Here is a 20,041-nt window from a genome sequence, read left to right on the forward strand (position 1 = left end):
TAGGTGCCACAAGACTCAGACCACTAGGTTCAGGAATAGCTGCTACCCCTCCACCATCAGACTCCTCTATGACAAACTCAATTAGAGACTCATTTAAGGACTCTTACATTTGCACTTTTATTGATTTTCTTTTTGTTCTCTCTGTATTGCACAGTTTGTTTACATTCATTATCTGTTTACAGTTCTTTTATTTGTTTCCATGTTTGCGCTGTGTATTTTATTTTTTGCACTACCAATTAGTGGTCATTCTGCCGCGCCCGCAGGAAAAAGGAATCACGGTTGTATGTGATATCAGGCGTGTACACTGTCAATAAATCTTAAACCTGAATTGGCTGTTTAAAGATGTAGTCATCAACCTTTAGGAGGGAAGTTCCCAAGTGGTCGAAACCATATCTCAAAAAGGGGCATGGTTGTGGATGTTGGGACCTTACAGCTAGCTGGTGCCGGAAGGATTCCCAACTGTTTATAATACATCAAAGATTTGAATGAGGGGATGTGTGGGTGATGTTGGTACTCCAGAGTTAGTTCAGAGTTTAAATTGTGAGGAGGATGCAAAAAACTTCAGGAGGATGTCGACAGACCTTGAATTGGTGAGGATATGGCAGATGGCATACAATGAGGAGAAATAGAAAATCAATCTCTTTGGTTGATAAAATAGTAAAGGAAAATACTTCTTAAATGGTGAGATTAAAAGGTCTCAGATATCTGAAAGACCTGAGTCTCCGTAGCTAATGTGAAGAAGTGACAAGCAATTAGGAAGAATATAAAACAGTATAGCATGGGAACATTTGGCTCGCATACCTGTGTCAAACATGATGCCCAAGTCAAACTAGAACTCTACTGCTTGAGCATGACAGATGTTACTCCATTTTCTACATACTCATGTGTCTATCAAGAAGCCTTTTAAATGCTATGGTTGTACCTACTTCCTGGCAGCCTGTTCTGGACACCCACCACTCTTTGTATGTGCAAACAAAAAGTTGCTTGGTATATCGCCCTTAAACATCTACTGCCCCTCACTTTAAACATTTGTTTGATGCTTTTACCCTGGGGATAAAGATTCAGACTGTCTACTCTATCAATGCCTCTTTTAATTTTATAAACTTCTATCAAGTCTCCCATGCTCCAGAGAAAACCACCCCAAGTTTGTCCAACCTTTCACCATAGCTCATATTTTCTAAACTAGGGAACATCCCAGTAAGCCAGGGATGGCCAAATTACTGCTCCCTGGCCAACTGTAACCTGTTGCCCATTTTAAATGGCCCAAAGTGAACTTTAAAAATAAAAATGGAATATGGCCCATTGGAGCATAGTCCCTAACAATAAATTGAGCTGTATGTTCATTGCACTTCTTAGCTTCAACACTAGATGTCGCTGTAATTTTGAACAACTACTAGACCAACCGTTGCAATGTTGCTCATCAATAAAAAAGTTTACCTCAGTTTAAAAAAAACACATTTACCTCAGTTGATTAAGCATGGTGGAACTGAAATAGCAAGGGAGTGCCAAAAATTTTAGATATAGTGGGGAAAATGAATACTTTAACAGATAAGTCAAGGCGAAGTGTGTTTGTTTGACTTGCAAGGAATCTTTTAACTTTAATAGCCTATCTACAGATTTACATATTATGTCATAATCATTAAGGTGGACACTTGGGCTGCATTCACAGAGTTTTTTCGGTACATTGGAGACTATCTTGTTCCTTTCTTGATATTTTTCTCCTGTTCTTATTTTGCACCCAGTTTTTTTTTAACTTTGCTGCTTTTTGAATAAGCATCATAAAGAGTTTTATTGTATTCATTTTATAAATTTAATTCAAGAGCAGCAGTTACAGAAATGCCTACTGTAATATGTGAGCACATAAATAAACTACTGGAATGTCAACAGTTAAACTGTTCAGTGATGTATAGTTAATTTGATAGAAAATGAATTTTTGAAGGAACAGGGGTTTTCTGATCTAAAAACACAATTTTTCTTGTGGTGCCACTGGTTGAAAATTGCCGGGCTTAATATTGTTTGGCACATGACTCCTTATACTTTTCTGTATGTGACCCACAATCAAAATGTTTGGCATCTCAGCAGTAAGCCTTTTCTATACCCTTTCCAAAGCCTCAATCGCCTGGTACGGATATTTTGATCCTTTTTTGAGTTCAAGATTAAAGATAGTTCACTCCCCTAACTGAGATTACACCAAGAATATTGTGCATAGCTTTGGACTCCCTTTTAAGGTGGGATATACTTATCATGGATGGAGTGCAAATATGGTTGATGAGGTTGATTCCTAAAATGGTCAGGGAATAAAGAGACCTGCATATTAGATCTGAGTCCATGGGTGGTGACTGAACTTTTCAATGGCAGGCTCAGAACTGAAGCTCTTTCGAGTTTACACACAATGTAGCAAGGCCTTAAATCACACACACTTATTTTTTTGGACAGGTATGTTGAAGATTTTACACATTTATTGATGAGTTTCTATCCATTTGCTAGCTGTTTGAGTATCACGTGGTTCTCTGATAAGGTTCAAGTCTGATAAAGATTTTCCGTGTTTTATACATTTTAGATAATCAACGTGAATAAAAAGGCCACAACCTAATACCATGGTCCCCAATGTGTGTCCAGCAGGACCACTTATTGGTCCTTCTTGTGATTTGTGGGAAAGGGGATAAAAAAGTTACTGTGCAGGAGAATTTTGTCACTAAATATGGAAAAGTGGTAAAATAAGAACTTACACAATGTCCAAAGTGCTTGAATAATATCAGTGAACCCCTGTTTTAAGGGCAGCAAGGTTGTAATGAAAAGCCACTTTCTGATGTCAACAACCTTGGGCATTGGTTGGCTGACAATGAGTCCAGATCTTATTTAAAATTAAAATAGCTAATAAATTAAAAAGCTCAACTGTGCACCATTGTTCCTCTGCTGGTAGATAACTCATAGTATCACTTAAATGCAAGAATGAAGTGTCTGGAATGGACTAACATTGATTTTTTTTCCCCACTACCAAAGTTGATTGTTTCCTCACCTTCTTCGTGCTATACTTAGAAATCATAAAATCAAGTTGGCATGCATTGCTTTAATGGTTCTTGTTTGAGGAGGAGGCAACTGGTGCATTTCTGGAATGACAAAGACTAAATAGAATTGGATAAGATGGTGGCCGTGGTTTGAGATGGCCCCTTGCTACGGTTACCATTTTGCCCAGTCTTATCTATAGTGTTATGTTATTAAGTAACGCCTTGTCCTGGAGAAACACAATTTTGTTTTTATGGCTGTTCTACGGTTTTAAAAATGACAATAAAATACTGTCTGAGTTGCTCATTTCTAATTATTCAACCGGAATAAGGTGATAGAACAAGATGATAATAGATACAAACACTGGAAGCAAGAAGCAGAATGTGTGAGAAATAATGCAGTGAGCTGGTATTTCAAAAATTAAAATGAATTCAATAAAATTGCAGGCTAGAAACTTAATATTGAAAAAAACTGAAGATTGATTAAAATAATTGATGATATTTTAAAAGGAATTTTCAGTACATAGATCAGTGTGGGTAATGAAGAGTAATATCAAATAATGTTGTAGTTAAAGCAGGAATGTACCTGATGTTTTTTGCTACAACATAGTTTTATGAAAGTGGATTTTCTGTATTTGTTGTGTTGAAATCCAACTACTAAAACAGATTGAATGGGAAACTATATACGGAAGGCAAAAACTTTCTTTACTCCAATCAGATATTCTGTTTTTGAAGTAATTGAAACAACTCCAGCCATCTCATGAGGTAGATGGTTTAATGGAACATATTTTATTCCAGTTATATCTGCGAGCAATTTTTATTACCATCGCCAAATTTTAGACATTGCAAATGACGTTAAAATGATATTTTTTTAATTAACACATACACAGTTTTCCACACTCCAAAATACTATGTCCATAAAACCCATGAAGGTTTAATAGGGACCTACACACCCAAATATGCTGGGAACTCTGATCTAACACTTTAGTTTAAAGGTTTTTCTAACCTCCTTAGGTGCTAAAAAAAATTTCAGAACATTCCAAGGCATTTAACAGTATGATTTTTGAAGTCCGATTGGAATTATTCATATGAAAATTTAATATTTCAAATTATATTTTATATTTTTTTCCAACAATAGAAATGAATGATCAAGTGTTGTATATAAAATCAATAATATAATCAATAATTGTTCAGGAATCCCACTACAAATCAAAATGCTGTACATTACTGTTTAAAATGTACAGGTAAAGAATGTATGTTGACTTGAAAGATACAATTAAGCAAATGTTTCTTCCAGAAGAAACATAGCATATGAAATAGGTCTTTAGAACCTTCATGCTTGCTCCACCATTCATTAGGACCTTGGCTAATCATCTACCTGAACAATATTTTCCTGCACTCCTCACTTTATCCCTTAAGTTCCTCATTACATAGAAATTCATCAATGTCTTGAATCCCAAGAAGGACCAATAAGTGGTCCTGCTGGACACACATTGGGGACCATGGAATTAGGTTGTGGCCTTTTTATTCACGTTGATTATCTAAAATGTATAAAACATGGAAAATCTTTATCAGACTTAAACCTTATCAGAGAACCATCCAGAGTAGAGTTCCAAAGATTCCATCATCGCCTGCTTGAAGAAAGTTCTCCTCACCCCTTATTCCGAGATTGCTTTACTCTGGTTCCAAACTCCTCGGCCAGGGGAAACATCTTCCCTGCCTGTTGCATTTTTGCAGTGGCTGACAGGCTACAAAAATCAATGAAATCTCCTCTTGATCTCTCCTCACACAGAAAATCTGCCAAGTGAATCTTTACTGTGCTGCCAATTTGGTAAGTATATCGTTCTTTTAGGGAACGAGAAGAAAACTCTGTCTATTGCAGGCGCATACCCAATATAATTGTGGTAAGACATCTTTATTTTTGTACTCAAATTGTCTTGTAATAAAGGCTGATGCACCATTTATCTTCCAAATGGGTTGTTGCATCTGCATGTCAGCTTGGGTGCACGGAATCCCTTTTAATATGAACATTACTCAAATTATCATAATTAAAATATATACATTTATGCATCAATCCCCATCTTAAATTATTCCAAGGTTATTTTTCCCATTTACTAATGAGTTAAGTGGAGGAAAATTTTTAAAAAATTAGAGATCAATGATGAAATAACCAAGGAATGGGCTTGTTAAAGTACTGCATGACATAAACTTAATGGGCTGAGTGGTCTCCTATGCTATAGAAATGCTTCGTTTCGGCAACTCTAAGACCATCCTAAGTTGGTCAGAAGCAGTAACTTGAAAATTACTCAAATTGATGATCACTAATCTATCGACATGGGAGAAGGGAAGTGCCATTAGTCCCTGTTGGCAGCCATGTTGGAACACTGGAGAAAAATCCTATTTCCTGAGAATAGCAGAGCAGGGTCTTCCAGGGATTTCCCCCCAATTCTACCCATCAGGAACAAAGGAGCAGGAAGCAGTTTCTTCATCTATTAACGAAACGATTGGATAAGTGAGTAGGGAAGAGAGAGTGATTTATCTTGTTAGCATTTTTAGGGTGAATTTTCAATGTGGACTATTTCCAGCTCATCAACTCTACTCCCATCAAAGGCTGCACTCATTCCAGCCACTCTGAATCATATTCCAAGCACTTTGATAGAGAAGGGGATGAAGTATTGGACAAGTTAGCAATGAAGTTCCAGTTTATTTATCAACTAATTATACAAGTACAATCCATCTGCACCAGGTGTACCGAGATGCAGTTACTAAGGGAGCGAATTAGGGATATGGAGTTGCAGATTGATGGCCTGCGGCTTGTAAGGGAGAGTGAGGAGTTAATCGACTCAACTTTCAGGGCGATAAATACTCCAGAACCCGTGTCAGGTAAGTGGGAAACCGTCAGGGGCGGAAAGAAAAAAGCGAGTAAAGCAGAGAGCACACCAGTAACTATCCCATTCAGCAACAGTTATGTTGTGTTGGATTCTGTTGAGGGAGATGGCCACGGGCACCAGGTCAATGGCAATGAGCCTGGCAGAGTGGTGCAAAAGAAAAGGAAAAGGAAAAATGCAGTAGTTATTGGGGACTCCATTGTCAGGGGTACAGACAGGAGGTTCTGTGAGCCAGATAAGTATACCCGCATGGTGTGCTGCCTCCCTGGTGCAAGGGGACGAGATATCACAAATCGGGTCCAAAATATTCTGAGAGGAGAGGGAGAGCAGCCTGATGTCTTGGTACATGTGGGTACAAACGACATGACAAGAAAATGGAGGAAAGAGATTACAGTGAGCTGGGACGAAAGCTGAAAGACAGGAACGCTAGGGTGGTGATCTCGGGATTACTACCTGTTCCAAATGCAAGTGATGAAAAGAATGTAAGGATAAGGAAAATGAACGTGCGGCTGAGGGGCTGGTGTACAAGGCAAGGATTTGGCTTCTTGGATCATTGGGATCTCTTTTGGGGAAGGCATGATCTTTACAAGAGGGACGGGTTGCACCTAAATCCAAAAGGTGTCAACATTTTGGCAAGTATGTTTGGTTCAGCAGTGGGTGCAAGGTTTAAACTAATTTGGCAGGGGTATGGGAACCAGAGTGATAGGGAAAAGGGTAGGGAAGATAAAGTATTGGCCAGGAAAACTAAAATAGGAAAAGTAATGTTGGGAGGAGAAAGTAAAAAATCAGATGGTGCAGTGAGTTTTCGGGTCAATGATGGTGTTAAGAAAATTACAAAGAAAAATAGTGGGCAGAAAAATCAAAAGAAAAGGTTACAGAAGTCACTAGATATTAAAAGGACAAAGAGCATAAGGGCACTTTATCTGAATGCCCGCAGTATTAGAAATAAGGTTAGTGAACATGAGGCGCAAATCGGTACCCATGCCTATGATTTGGTCGCCATCACGGAAACATGGCTACAAGGTGACCCTAAATGGGAATTAAACTTTCAAGGGTATCAGGTGGAGCAAAGAGATAGACAGGATGATAAGGGAGGTGGAATTGCACTCTTAATCAAAGATGAGCTCCAGGCAGTAGTGAGGAATGATATAAGATCTAAAGAGCATAATGTTGAGTCCATTTGGGTAGAGATAAAGAATAACAAAGGGAAAAAATTATTGGTGGTTGTTATCTATCGCCCACCATATAACAATAGTTTAGTGGCACAGGAAATAAATAGAGAGATAAGTGAGGCATGTAATAATGATACGGCAGTAGTCATGGGGACTTTAACTTCCACATAGATTGGGAAAATCAAGTTGGTCATGGGAGTCTAGAAGAGGACTTCATAGAATGCAACCGCGATAGCTTTCTTGAGCAGCATGTTAAGGAACCCACAAGAGAAAATGCTCTCCTGGATCTTGTGTTGTGCAATGAGATAGATAGAGTAAATGATGTAATAGTCAGAGACCATCTGGGAAATAGCGATCATAGTATGATTGAATTTCTCATTCAGGTGGAAGGGGAAATAGTTAGATCTAAAACTAATATATTATGCTTAAACAGGGGTGACTACCATAGGATGAGGGAGGAATTGGGCAGAGTGGACTGGGAGCACAGGCTAATTGATGAAACAGTTGAGGAACAGTGGAAGATTTTCAAAGAAATATTTTGTAATGCTCAACAAAAATATATTCAGGTCAGGAAAAAGGGCTGCAAGGGAAGGAAAAATCAACCGTGGTTAACAAAGGAAATGAAGGAGTGTATAAAATTGAAGGCGTAGGTGTACAAAGCTGCAAAGAGCAGTGGGAAACTGGAAGATTGGGAAAACTTTAAGAGACAACAAGGGGTTACAAAGCGGGTAATAAGAAATGGGAAAAAGGATTATGAAAGTAAATTGGCACAAAATATAAAAACAGAAAGCAAAAAATTTTATAAATATATAAAACGGAAGAGGGTGGCCAGAGTTAATATCGGAACCTTGGAGGAAGAGAAAGGAAAACTGGTAGCAAAAAATGAGGAAATGGCCGAGGCATTAAACAAATATTTTGTGTCAGTCTTCACGGTGGAAGACACGTCCAGCATGCCCAAGTGCGGAGTTAAGGATGCGAATGTTGGGGAGGACCTTGATAAAATAGTTGTTACAAAGGAAGTAGTGATGGAGAAACTAATGGGACTAAAGCCAGACAAATCACTTGGTCCTGATGATATGCATCCAAGGGTTCTGAAGGAAATGGCAGAAGTTATAGTTGTGCACTGATGGTCATATACCAAAATTCTTTGGATTCTGGGCAGGTCCCGGCGGACTGGAAGACAGCAAATGTCACGCCACTTTTTAAGAAGGGATGTAGGCAGAAGACTGGAAATTATCGGCCAATTAGCTTGACGTCTGTAGTTGGAAAAATGCTTGAAGCCGTATTTAAAGATGAAATGGTGAAACTTTTGGAACGTAAGGGTTCAATCAGGCAGATGCAGCATGGTTTTAGAAAGGGAAGATCTTGTTTGACAAACTTGTTAGGATTCTTTGAGGATATAATGGATGCGGTGGATAGAGGAGAACAGGTTGATGTTGTATATTTGGATTTCCAGAAAGCGCTTGATAAGAGACTTATCAGTAAGTTACAGGAAAGTGGAGTCCGGGGAAGTATATTGGCCTGGATTGAAAATTGGTTGTCTGACAGGAGGCAGAGAGTTGGGATAAATGGGAGTTTTTCAGGTTAGCAGAGAGTGGTAAGTGGGGTGCCGCAGGGGTCAGTGTTAGGCCCACAACTGTTCATCATTTACATTGATGACTTGGAGGAGGGGACAAAATGTGATGTAGCCAAGTTTGCTGATGACACCAAATTGAGTGGAAGAGCAAATTGTAATGAGGATGTGGAGAGTCTGCTGAGGGATATAGTTAAGCTGGATGAGTGGGCAAAGGTCTGGCAGATGGAGTACAATGTTAGTAAGTGTGAGGTTATCCACTTTGGCAAGAAAAATAAAAGAGCTGAATATTATTTAAAGGGTGAAAAGCTACAGCAAGCTGTTGCGCAGAGGGACTTGGGAGTGCTTGTGCATGAATCGCAAAAAGTTAGGTTGCAGGTGCAGCAGGTTATTAAGAAGGCAAATGGAATGTTGGCCTTCATCGCTAGAGGAATTGAATTCAGGAGTAGGGAGGTAATGTTGCCACTGTGTAAGGTACTGGTGAGACTGCACCTGGAGTACTGTATCCAGTTCTGGTCTCCATATTTGAGGAAGGATATACTGGCTTTGGAGACGGTCCAGAGGAGGTTTACTAGGTTGATCCCTGGGATGAAGGGGTTGACTTATGATGAAAGATTAAATCATCTAGGATTGTATTCGCTCGAGTTCAGAAGAATGAGAGGAAATCTTATAGAAACATATAGGATTATGCAGGATATGGATAGGATAGATGTAGGAAGGTTTTTTGAGCTGGTCGGGGAAACTAAAACGAGAGGACACAGTCTCAAGATTCGGGGGAGTAGATTTAGGACAGAGATGAGGAAAAATAGCTTTTCCCAGAGAGTAGTGAATGTTTGGAATTCTCTAACCAGGGAAGTGATTGAGGCTGCCTCATTAAACCTATTTAAAATTCGGTTAGATAAATTTTTACATGATAGAGGAATTGGGGGATATGGGGAGAAGGCAGGTAGGTGGAGTTAGGTCACAAATTAGATCAGCCATGATCGTATTGAATGGCGGAGCAGGCTCGATGGGCCATTTTTGGCCGACTCCTGTTCCTACTTCCTATGTTCCTATGTTCCTATGTAAGAGCATTCTCCGGTCCTCAGTGCAACATACTACAAACACACATAGACATAACACACATACAGATAAATGATACATATGCACAGTATGTATAAATATTATTGTTAACTAAATGGTTGAAACATGGAGTTTTTGTATGAGCAGTTCATCAGTCATTCAGCATTCTCACTGCCCTTGGGAAGAAGTTGATCCTCAGCCTGGTGGCTCTGGGTCTGATACTCCTGTATCTCTTTCCTGAAGGGAGCAGCTGAAAGATACTGTGCATGGGGTGGTTGAGGTCATCACTAATTTTATGAGCCTTCTTTCAACAACCATCCTGGAAAAATCCCATCAATGGGGAGGAGGGAGACCCCAGTGATCCTCTCTGCTGCTTTTATGGTCGGTCCTAAGGATGACCTCTGATCTGATGCTCCTCATCAACCATACCACACTGCGATGAAGCCGGCCAGGACAGTCTCGAGCGAGCTCCTGTAGAAAGTCGACTGGATGGTGGCCTGTAGCCTGGCCCGCCTCTGTCTTCTCAGGAAGTTCAGTCGCTGATGTGCTTTCCGGACAAGTGAGGAGATGTTGTGTGTCCAGGATGGGTCGCTACTTAAGTGGACTTGGAGCTCTCTACTCTCTCCACTACCAAGCTACACATATGCAGTGGTGGGTGGTCTACCCTGGACCTCCTGAATGCCACAAATATTTCTTCATCTTGTAAACGTTGAGATTCAAGTTATTATTCTCACACCATATCTCGAGATTTCCCACCTCTTCTCTGTAGTGCAACTTATCATTGTTGCTGATGAGGCCGATGACTGTTGTATCATCTGCAAACTTGATGACTCTGTTGGAGCTGGAGCTGGTGATATAGCCATGGAACAGTAGTGTGAACAAAAGCAGGTTGCTGCCAGCCTGGACACACTGTGGTCTTTCCGTTAGGAAGTCCAGAATCCAGTTACAGAGAGGAATCTTGAGTCCCAGTGAGGCCTCCCTTTTGCTCTCATTAGCTCTGGCATCTTTGCAAATTTGAGCTGGTCATAGATGGTAATCAAGCTGAAGACTGAGAGAAGATCTGAGCAGAGAGGCATACATAGGGCAGAGTGTAAGGAATGTTTGCTCTTGGCAGGTGTCTGAGACTAGAGGGCATAGGTTTAAGGTGAACAGTAAGAGTTGAGAGGGAAATTGAAAAACATTTTCACCTAGAAGGTGATTGGAATCTGGAGCACATTACCTGAGAAGATGGCAGAATCAGGTACCCTCATAGCACTTGAGACATCTGGACAAGCACTTAAATTGCCAAGGTACAGTAGGCTATAGCCTGAATAAATGGGATTGGTATAGATCAGTACCCTATGGTCAGCATAAACATGGTAGACCACAAGGCCTAATCTGTGCTCTATGACTCTATAGCATGAAAAGACCTGACAGAGACATATTAGAAGGGTTTTGAAATTTCCTTAATGGAAGAATAGGCAAGAACATCATAATTGTCTTTTCCAATCTCATAAATTCCCGTTTTTTTTCCCTGAAGTAAAACATAAAACTCACCAAGTTTCTGATATTTCCCAATTAACATAGAACATTGAACAGTGCAGCACAGATCAAATCTTTCGGCCCTCAATGTTGTGCTGACCTACATATACCTACCAGAAAAAAAAACTAAACCCTTCCTAACTCATAACCCTCTATTTTTCTTTCATCCATGTGCCTAAGAATCTCTTCAATGCCCCTAATGCTTCAGCCTCCACCACCATCCCTGACAAGGCAGTTAAGCAAAACATAATAAGTGAATGATGGTCAAGGTTAGTTGGATTGAGCATGGCTTTTATGGAATAGTATTCCTTCAATATAACATATCTAAATCCAAAATCATACTTCCTGAAGTCTTCAGACAAGAGTACTCCCTAACATCAGGTATAGCCATGATGAAGGTTCTAATTTTGAAAATGTCAGTATTTTACACCATGCGGATATAATGTTATATTACAATGAAGACCGTCCCAATCAAGACAAAACTGTTAAAGCCGATACAGATCCGTATCTGCTTTGAGATCACATCACCTCACAAATGATTCCATCACATCCATACTCTTTCATTGTGGAATTTATTTTAAAAGGTAAAAGGCAAAAGGCACAGGGTATTTTTTCAGCTGAGGACCCAAACTAAAAGCAAAATAAAGATGCTTTTATCCCCTCATAGACTAAAGGGGCGTTCTTGTAGCAAAATATAAATAAATTCAGATCCAGATAAACACATATCTGATCCAACTAAAGAATTCCAAAAAACCAAATCACTTCCTTTTCACTCCCATTATGTCAACACACATCAGGGATGTGGTGGCCAATTGACAACATCCACCCACACATTGTTGCCCTTTGCAAAGCAGCCTGGGTTGTTTCTGTAGGCTGGTGAACTGGAAACTGGTTGGCATCCTGATATCCCTCACTGATCTCCAACTGGCTGATAAACAGTGTCTCGGTCATCTGACCTTGCACAAAAGTTGTTTCTATGCCACCGCGACAAAAGTAAACATGTTTATTTTAAAGGTCCTTGTGGAGGTGAACAGTGTGTACAAAAGCACTGTGCTTTTAAGGCTTCCTTGTTCAGATTTTTAAAATATTAATTTGTTTTGAAACTTGGACATCGGGGACAAGACTATCTTTTCTCGCTGTTGAGATGAGAGTAATGGACTAATTTCTTGAACCACTACAATGCTTCTAATAAAGTGCTGTTAGCTAGTTAGTTCCAGAATTTAGACACTGAGATGATAAAAGATCAGTGATGTGTTTTTATATCAGGCCAGTGTGCTATTCAGACTTTTCTTTGCGATAAGAGTTCTCAGGTTTGGGAAATGCTGGGGGCAGGGTAGTAGGGGTCCTTAATGATTTTACGATCCTGGTAAATCCAATTGATCAGGTTGGGGGTGGGGGGAGGGAGACCCCAGTGATCCTCTCTGCCGCTCTTATGGACCTCTGATCTGATGCTCTACAGCAGGAGTTGGGCATCCTTTTATTAAAAAACTCACATTATTCCACCTCAATATTCCCTGTGCCATAGGTTCTCTGTGATTAATAAGGGATTACTTTAAGTGGGATGTGAGTGGAAAGAAAAAGTTTGAAAACCACTATTTTAATCGTACCTCATTGACTCGTTATGTGCAGGGTTTCATAACTCCAAAGGAAATGGGCCAATGACCATTTTTCTCAAGCAAAATATTTCAGTAACAGTTGGGTCCAGAGCAATGGTTCTTAACCTTTCCTTCGCACTCACATCCCACCTTAAGCAATCCCTAACTCATCACAGAGCACTAATGGCATAGGGATTGCTTAAAGGGGAATGTGAGTTTTTTTAAAAAAAGGTTGCCCACCCCTGCTGAACAGCAACCATATCACACTGTGATGGAGCTGGCCAGGACACTCACTGTTGGTCTTTCCTGATAAGTGAGAGATATTGTGTGTCCAGGATAGGTCACTTCTTGAGTGACTCTGAGGTAAAGACAGAGGATATTTTGTAGGTGGTACACTCTGCTGGTGTGGAGGGTATGAGGTCCATGATGGGTGTAAGCTACCTGGGAGAAGTTGCCATTGCACTCATTCAGGCAAGACAAGAGCAGGTTTCTAATTTTTGATAATAGGTAAGTCAGGGGACGAGCTTGCATGATTGCTGAATTCCCAGTCTTTGACTTGTTCTTTTAGTCATGGCATTTTTAGAATTGGCCCTATTGAACTAATGGTCTCCCTCTGGGACTCAGCAATGATAATACCATTGAATGTCAAGAATAGAGAGCAAGATGCTCTGTTGTTAGAGGAGGTCTTTGCTTGACATTTTTGTGGCATGTAAATGGCGGCCACATCTCTGCCCATGCCCAAATGGTGTCGAGGTCTTGATGAGTGCATGGGGTGCTTCATTTGCTTTGGAATTGCCCTTATGCTGGAAGGAAGGTCTCTGATTAAGCTAATGAAAATAGCTGAGCTGAGAAATACTGCTTGAGGAATGCCTGCAGTGATATTCTGGGAAAGTATAATTGACCTTCACACCAATCGACTAATTTCCTTTATTCAAGGGACGTATCCATCTGTGAAAATCCTTTCCCTTTAATATCCCAATCATTTCAGCTTTACAAGGACTCCTTGAAGCCACACGAAGATAGGTGCTGTGTTGATGTCAAGGGCAGTCTCCCTACACCTCTGGAGTTCACTTCATTGATACTTCAGGATTTCACGGCATCTAGACTCAATGCTGAGGTCACCTAGGGCCATTCCCTCCCACCTACATCCATTGTCCCACCCAATGTCTGCCGCACTGCACCGTTTTGTTATCCAAAGCCAAAATAATACCGCAAAGTAAGAACGTTTCTGCACAGAGAAGAATGCGAGAAAAATTATCCTGGGAGAAAAATATGTGAAGGTTATATGCTGAATGAACCTGTTGGGCTGATTGGCCCATTTCCATCTGATGAATTCTAACGTTCACTGCCAACCATTGACACTTTCAGTGCCAAGGAACAAGGCTCTATTACCTCCAGAAGACGCAAGGTATTTTCAGAGCAAAGAGGATTAGGTAAGATAGGATGGATGTTCATGGCATAGGATGGAACAATTGGTCAGAGCATTAGAACCAAAATTTGGGAAGAGGAGGCTGGTGACGGATACAATTAACTATGAACCTTTACACAAGGGAAATTGAAGGATGAATGGAAGGTAGAAGAATTAGGAAGAGGAAAAATGGATGCCTCAATTTTGTTGGATTGGGAAAATAATTGGTTGGTTATTAGGTTTTACAGGCCAAAAGAGAAGAACAGCATTGATGTTTTATATTTACCGAGAATTAATCTGCAACTGATTATCATGCAATTAATTTAGTGCTTTTGACATATAAATAATTTGGCTTTTGTTCAGAGGCAATCAAAGTGATTAAATGGATCAAGGTACTAATATTACAAACTAATCCATTTATAAGTGGGCCATCAAATCCATTAGAGTTGCAACGAAAATCACTTTATCACATCTCAAAGAGTGTCATGTACAATTAATTATTTTGAATTGCAGTGTGCAAGACATTATAATGAGTTGAAAAACTAATTAATCTCATCTAGATAGCTTTGTTTATAGATTACTAGGATTTGTAAATACAGTTTATGCAAAAGTAACCTGATTTTGTTTTTAAAGGGATGACTTTCATGGGTGTCCAAAAAATGTTTGCTAAGTCTCTAATAAGACACTTAACAATGACTGATCTGGTTAGGAAACTGGCTGAACAACTGGAGAATAGTAGTAAATTATTGGGAGTAGTCAATTGAGAGGATATGACTGGGGGCATCCTTCAATGGTCTGTGTCTGATCAGAACCCGAATTTATTGACATGAGCAAGTCATGAAATTTGGTGTTTTGTTGCAACAACACAGTGCAAACATTCACATTATAACCATCTTACAACATTACTAAAAAAAATTAAAAATAATGGTGCATGAAAAGTAAGGCAGTGTCTGTGGTCCATTGATTATTCAGGAATCGTATGGCATTGGGAAAGAAGCTGTCCCTGTGCTGTTGAGGGCTCATCTTTAGGCTCCTGTACCTTTTTTTCCAATGGTAGCAGAGTGAAGAGGATGTGGCCTGGGTGACGGGGATCTTTGAGGATAGAGGCTGCTTTTTAAAGACACTGCCTCATGTCGATGTCCTCAGTGGAGTGAATGAAATCTGCTGCCTGGTGTTCATAGCTATTCCCTATTTTTCAGAACAGGTTCAGGACTCATTAAGTTCAATGTGGAGGGATGCAGTTAATGATTGAGGGATATTAATAGATTAGGCAAACTTGAGCAAAAGGATTTCGCTGAATGCAAATATGTCTTCACCGATTTGAACCTAAATTGAATTACCTGCGAAATGGTGAAGGTTAAGGGTTCAATGTACAAAAGTCATAAAAATATCTTGGGACAGAAAATAATTGAAAGACTAATGGGATTGATGAAATTTACATCAAGAGAATTCGAGTACAAAGGCATTCTGTGGTGGATCATAGAGCTGGCTAGAGCATATCTGGAGTAGCATATTCACGTCTTGTCACCACAGTTAGGAAGGATGGCTTGAGTTTGGAGGAAGTGCTCGAATCTGAGCTTAAGCATTGTTACAAGGAGAGGTTAGTACACTTGTATGTTCCTAGAATTAAGAAGTGATTGGAGAGTCAAGAACTTGGAGCTGTGGCATTTAAGGGCTGGTTAAGAAAGATTTAGCATGAAAAGCATTGAAGTTTTGAATTAATGTGGAATGAGAGCATTGGTAGAAGGTCGTTAATTTCAATTTTGGATTTGATAGTAGAGAGATGCATACATGCAGCATGGTAACAGGCCATTTCAGCCCATGGGTCCGTGCCGCTGAATTCACTCCGAATTAACCAATGCCCCCCCAATGTGTTTCGAACAGTGGGAGGAAACTGCAGACCCCGGGGAAAACCCACTCAGACATGGGGAGAATGTACTCTTTGCAGACAGTGTGGGATTTGCACTCCAGTCCCAATCGCTTGTGTTATAAAGGTGTTGCGCTAACTGCTTCACCAACCATGCCACCCAAAGATGTTAAGAGATGTAGAGAGTTTGGGGCACAAATTATCCAGCATCTCACTGAATGATTATAACCTCTCAATGAACTTAATCTCCTTTAATGTTGATTCAGATGAAGCATTATCAAAGATAATCTGACTTTAATAGATTGGTCAAACTTTGGTACATCAAAGTTGTAAAGAATATGAAGTAAAATATAATAAAATGAGAAGCAGTCATTTGTTGAAATGTCACCATGCTTGTACGTTAATGGGATATGGACAACCTTCATTCAGGATGTCTATATGACATATAGGATGTCTTGCTTCCACCATAATTTAATGGATATTGAGATAGCTGAAGAGTTATGATGCAGGAATCCAGGACTCTGCCACAACTGGTTCTTGAGAATGTCAGCAAAATGAATGCTTAACCAGTTGGGGGGCATCAAGAGAATTCCCAGTGAAGGGGTTATCATACTGAAATTTAAAAATTTAATTGAATGGAGAAAAAGAACCAAAAGGCCAACACTTGGCCTCTACTTATGACCTTACCAAATTAATTTTTCAAAAAGGATCAATGTTTATATTTGTCCTGGTACATTCTTCCGCAGATTGTGGGCAAGCCTTTTATTCACCTTCCTAATTACCCTTGAATTTGACTGCCCTGCTAATCCATTTCATTAGGCCCTTTCAAACTGCTGTGTAAAATGGGATTAACCAGGAAATTTGCAGCAGCTTGAAAGGGTCCGAGCCGGTCAGCATGGTCCTAATCCAACCACCTCAGAGGTGGTCAAGGAATCCAGTTAAACTTAACTAGATCGCATCCACCAGCGGCTTGAACGGCAAAATGACCAATCTGGTTACTCCTGTGACGTCAGTGCTTTCACGCTGGCATCACAGGGAAACCCCTGGCTGAAGTGCCTGCCGCAATCGGGGGGAGGAGGGGGAGAGCAGAGGGGTCGCTGCTGGTGGCGGGGGGAAGGGAGAGGGTTCGCTGCCAGGAAGAGGAGAGAGATCGCTGCTGCGGGGGGTGGGGGGCAAAGGGTGGCTGCAGTGGGGTGGGGGGAGATGACTGATGTGGGGGGGGTTGGTGACTGGCAGCCGGTGGAGAGGGACAGGGGAGACTTACCGATAGTTCCTGCGAGTGTAGGTTGGCGATTTAATGGGTCAATCCCCCTGCAGCTTAAAAGGTGCTGGAAGCACCTTTGTCCCAGTAATGGCACCTGGGTCTCAGGAGGGCTACCCAGGGGCTGCAGCTTAAAAGAGCCTATTGGTTAACAAGAGTTGGCCACATTCCTGAGGGTTGTACCCTGGTGAAGCAAGATAATGATGACAAATTGGTAAACTGAATGGTAATTGGGTAGTTTCATGGTCACTAACGCTTTGACAATCTTTTCATTCCCTTTTTATTTGATTCACTGAATTCCCTTCTTACTTCAGTGCTATTTGAATTTGTATCTCAGAGCATTTGTCCACACTTCGTAATAATCTTTAGTGCACCAATTATTACCACGAGTTAAGGAATTTTACATACAGGTAGTCCCCTACTTACGACGGGGTTCGATTCCACAAATCGCATGGTAAGGTGAAATTATCGTAGGTCGGGGTCTACCTGTACAGGGAGATGTTTGAGTCGCTTCTGCCGGGAGGGTCCCGACAGCAGTGGGGATGTTGGCCTCCCAGTGACGTATCAGTATTTCCAAAGCTCCACAGTGTCTTCTGGCAGTGGTTGTAGAAGGTGGCTGCTCTCCTTTAAACGTAAGCATCATGTCTATTTCCATATTATTTTCAAGCAGCCTGCAGCTCTAACTCTTTGAGCTCAACCTGCCCTAATGGGGAAATGTCAGACGAGGTAGCTACAAAGGGCGGACACATTAGCATGGTGCTTAGTGGAACGAGGTTACAGTGCCATTGATCGGGGTTTGAATCCCTCGCTGACTGTAAGGAGTTTTTACGCTATCCCCATGTCTGCATGGGTTTTCCCCAGGGGCTCCGGTTTCCACCCACCATTCAAAACATAGTGGTGCTTTTAGGTCAATTGAGTGAGATTTGGGCGGCATCGGCTCATGGTCCGAAAGGGCCTGTTAGCATGCCGTACGTCTAAATTTTTAAAAATTAAATGTTCTCAAGCATGAAAGCCATAGACAGTAACACCAGTGTCAAACTAGTTGGGGTCTCCGGTACAGCAGAACTAGAGAACATCGCTGTATGCGATTGAATTTCTCGACTATGGTGTCCAGATGCGAGTCTAATTCCTGAGGGAGCCATTTTCTGGAATCATTTCTGAAAACAAAATTTCAAAGTCTCAAACAAGATTGTGTGAAGTCAGAATTCAGATTTCTATCCTGGGAGCAGGCAAAACGGTTACGAAAGTCTTTCATAATATCAGGATAGCTGATAGTCGATGACTCTCTTCTAAATTTTAGCCACAGTTCTAATGAGGGGAATGCAGGAAAAGTTCACACTGTGCAACTCCCCATAAATATCAATAACCCATCTGCAGTGGTGTTCAATATAGATCAGTAAACTAGAAAGAACCCCAGTGCTGTTCCTTGAAAGTGACACAAGAAAGTTTGCAGATGCTATCATTGTATTTAAAACGTGCTGGAGAAACTCAGCAGGTCCCACAACGTCCTTAAGAGGCAAAGATGTATATTTTATTAGATTTAAATTTAATTTTTAAAAATTTACACATACACCAGAGTAACAGGCCCTTTCAGCCCACGAGCCTGTGCTGTCCAATTTCACACAATGGGCCTACAGCCCCCGGTACATCTTGAACAGTGGGAGGAAACTGGAGCACCAGGAGAAAACCCACGCGGACGCAGGGAGAATGTTCAAACTCCTTACAGACTGCACAGGATTTTAACCTAGGTCCCGATTGCTAGCGTGTTACAGCGTTGTGCTAACCATATAACCAAAGTTTCGGGCTTTTGGATGCTGTGGGCCCTACTGTGGTTCTCCAGCACTTTTATCTATCAGCATTCTCTTTGTGCTACACTAATGTGCCAGCCTGGATTGCGTGATCACAGCTTTGCAATATTCTAGTTCAGAAGCAGGAATACAGTTGAATGCAACCTGAGCCCAAAAGTAAAGGAAAATGTTGTAGCAAAGGGTAAAGATGGTACAACTGGAATGAGGAAGACCAGCTCAATAACCTGCCTCATTTAAGGACGTCAAATGGCCAAATTGATATGCCATATGCCAAAAATACAATCCAGAAGCAGTAGAAAGCCATTGCTGCAAATGGGATGGTCTTAGCTACGATAGGAGTGAAGAGAGGGAGTGGCAGGGAGTGATCGGCCTCACTGGGAGGGTGTTGCAGGGAGCGATCGGCCTCACTGGGAGTGAGGAGAGGGTGTCTTGGAATGGTCAGTGCCCCTGGAACTGAGGAAAGGGTGTCGCAGGGAGCGATCAGTGTCGCTGTGAGTGAGGGGAGGCTGTCTCAGAATGATCAGTACCCCTGGGAGTGAGGAGAGGTTATCTTGGAATTTCACTGGGAGTGAGGAGAGGGTGTCTCGGAATGGTCAGTGTCCCTGGGAGTGGGGAAAGGGTGTGTTGGAATGATCAGTGCCCTTGGGAGTGGGATAGGGGTTAGAGGTAATGACCAGAGTGACCAAAAGCTGTGAAAAAGCACTGTGTGACATGATCAGTGTCACTGGGGGAATGGAAGATGCTTCTTTTACTTTCTCCTGCGGGAACCAGCTCATTTCTGGGCACCGGTGCTCAGCATCAGTGTCTAGATGTCAGCACGCATACCCTGGTGCTGGCCATCATGTGACAGGGCAGTCGTAGCCTGTGTGCAGGACTGCTGC

General features: G+C 41.2%; 1 protein-coding gene across 3 annotated transcripts in view; it reads left to right on the top strand.

Annotated features, from left to right (window-relative positions):
* The window catches only part of runx1 (RUNX family transcription factor 1), a 198,215-nt gene that overhangs the window by 68,818 nt on the left and 109,356 nt on the right, over positions 1-20,041 (top strand). For 2 of the 3 annotated variants that reach the window (XM_069888817.1, XM_069888819.1), the window contains exon 3: positions 4,798-4,836. The exons of the other annotated variant lie outside the window; for it this stretch is intronic. In XM_069888817.1, coding sequence (XP_069744918.1) covers positions 4,798-4,836 — 39 coding nt within the window. The remainder of the gene's footprint in view (positions 1-4,797; positions 4,837-20,041) is intronic. 3 annotated transcript variants of the gene reach the window in all.

Source organism: Narcine bancroftii, chromosome 7 (genome assembly GCF_036971445.1).
Source record: "Narcine bancroftii isolate sNarBan1 chromosome 7, sNarBan1.hap1, whole genome shotgun sequence".
NCBI lineage: Eukaryota > Metazoa > Chordata > Chondrichthyes > Torpediniformes > Narcinidae > Narcine > Narcine bancroftii.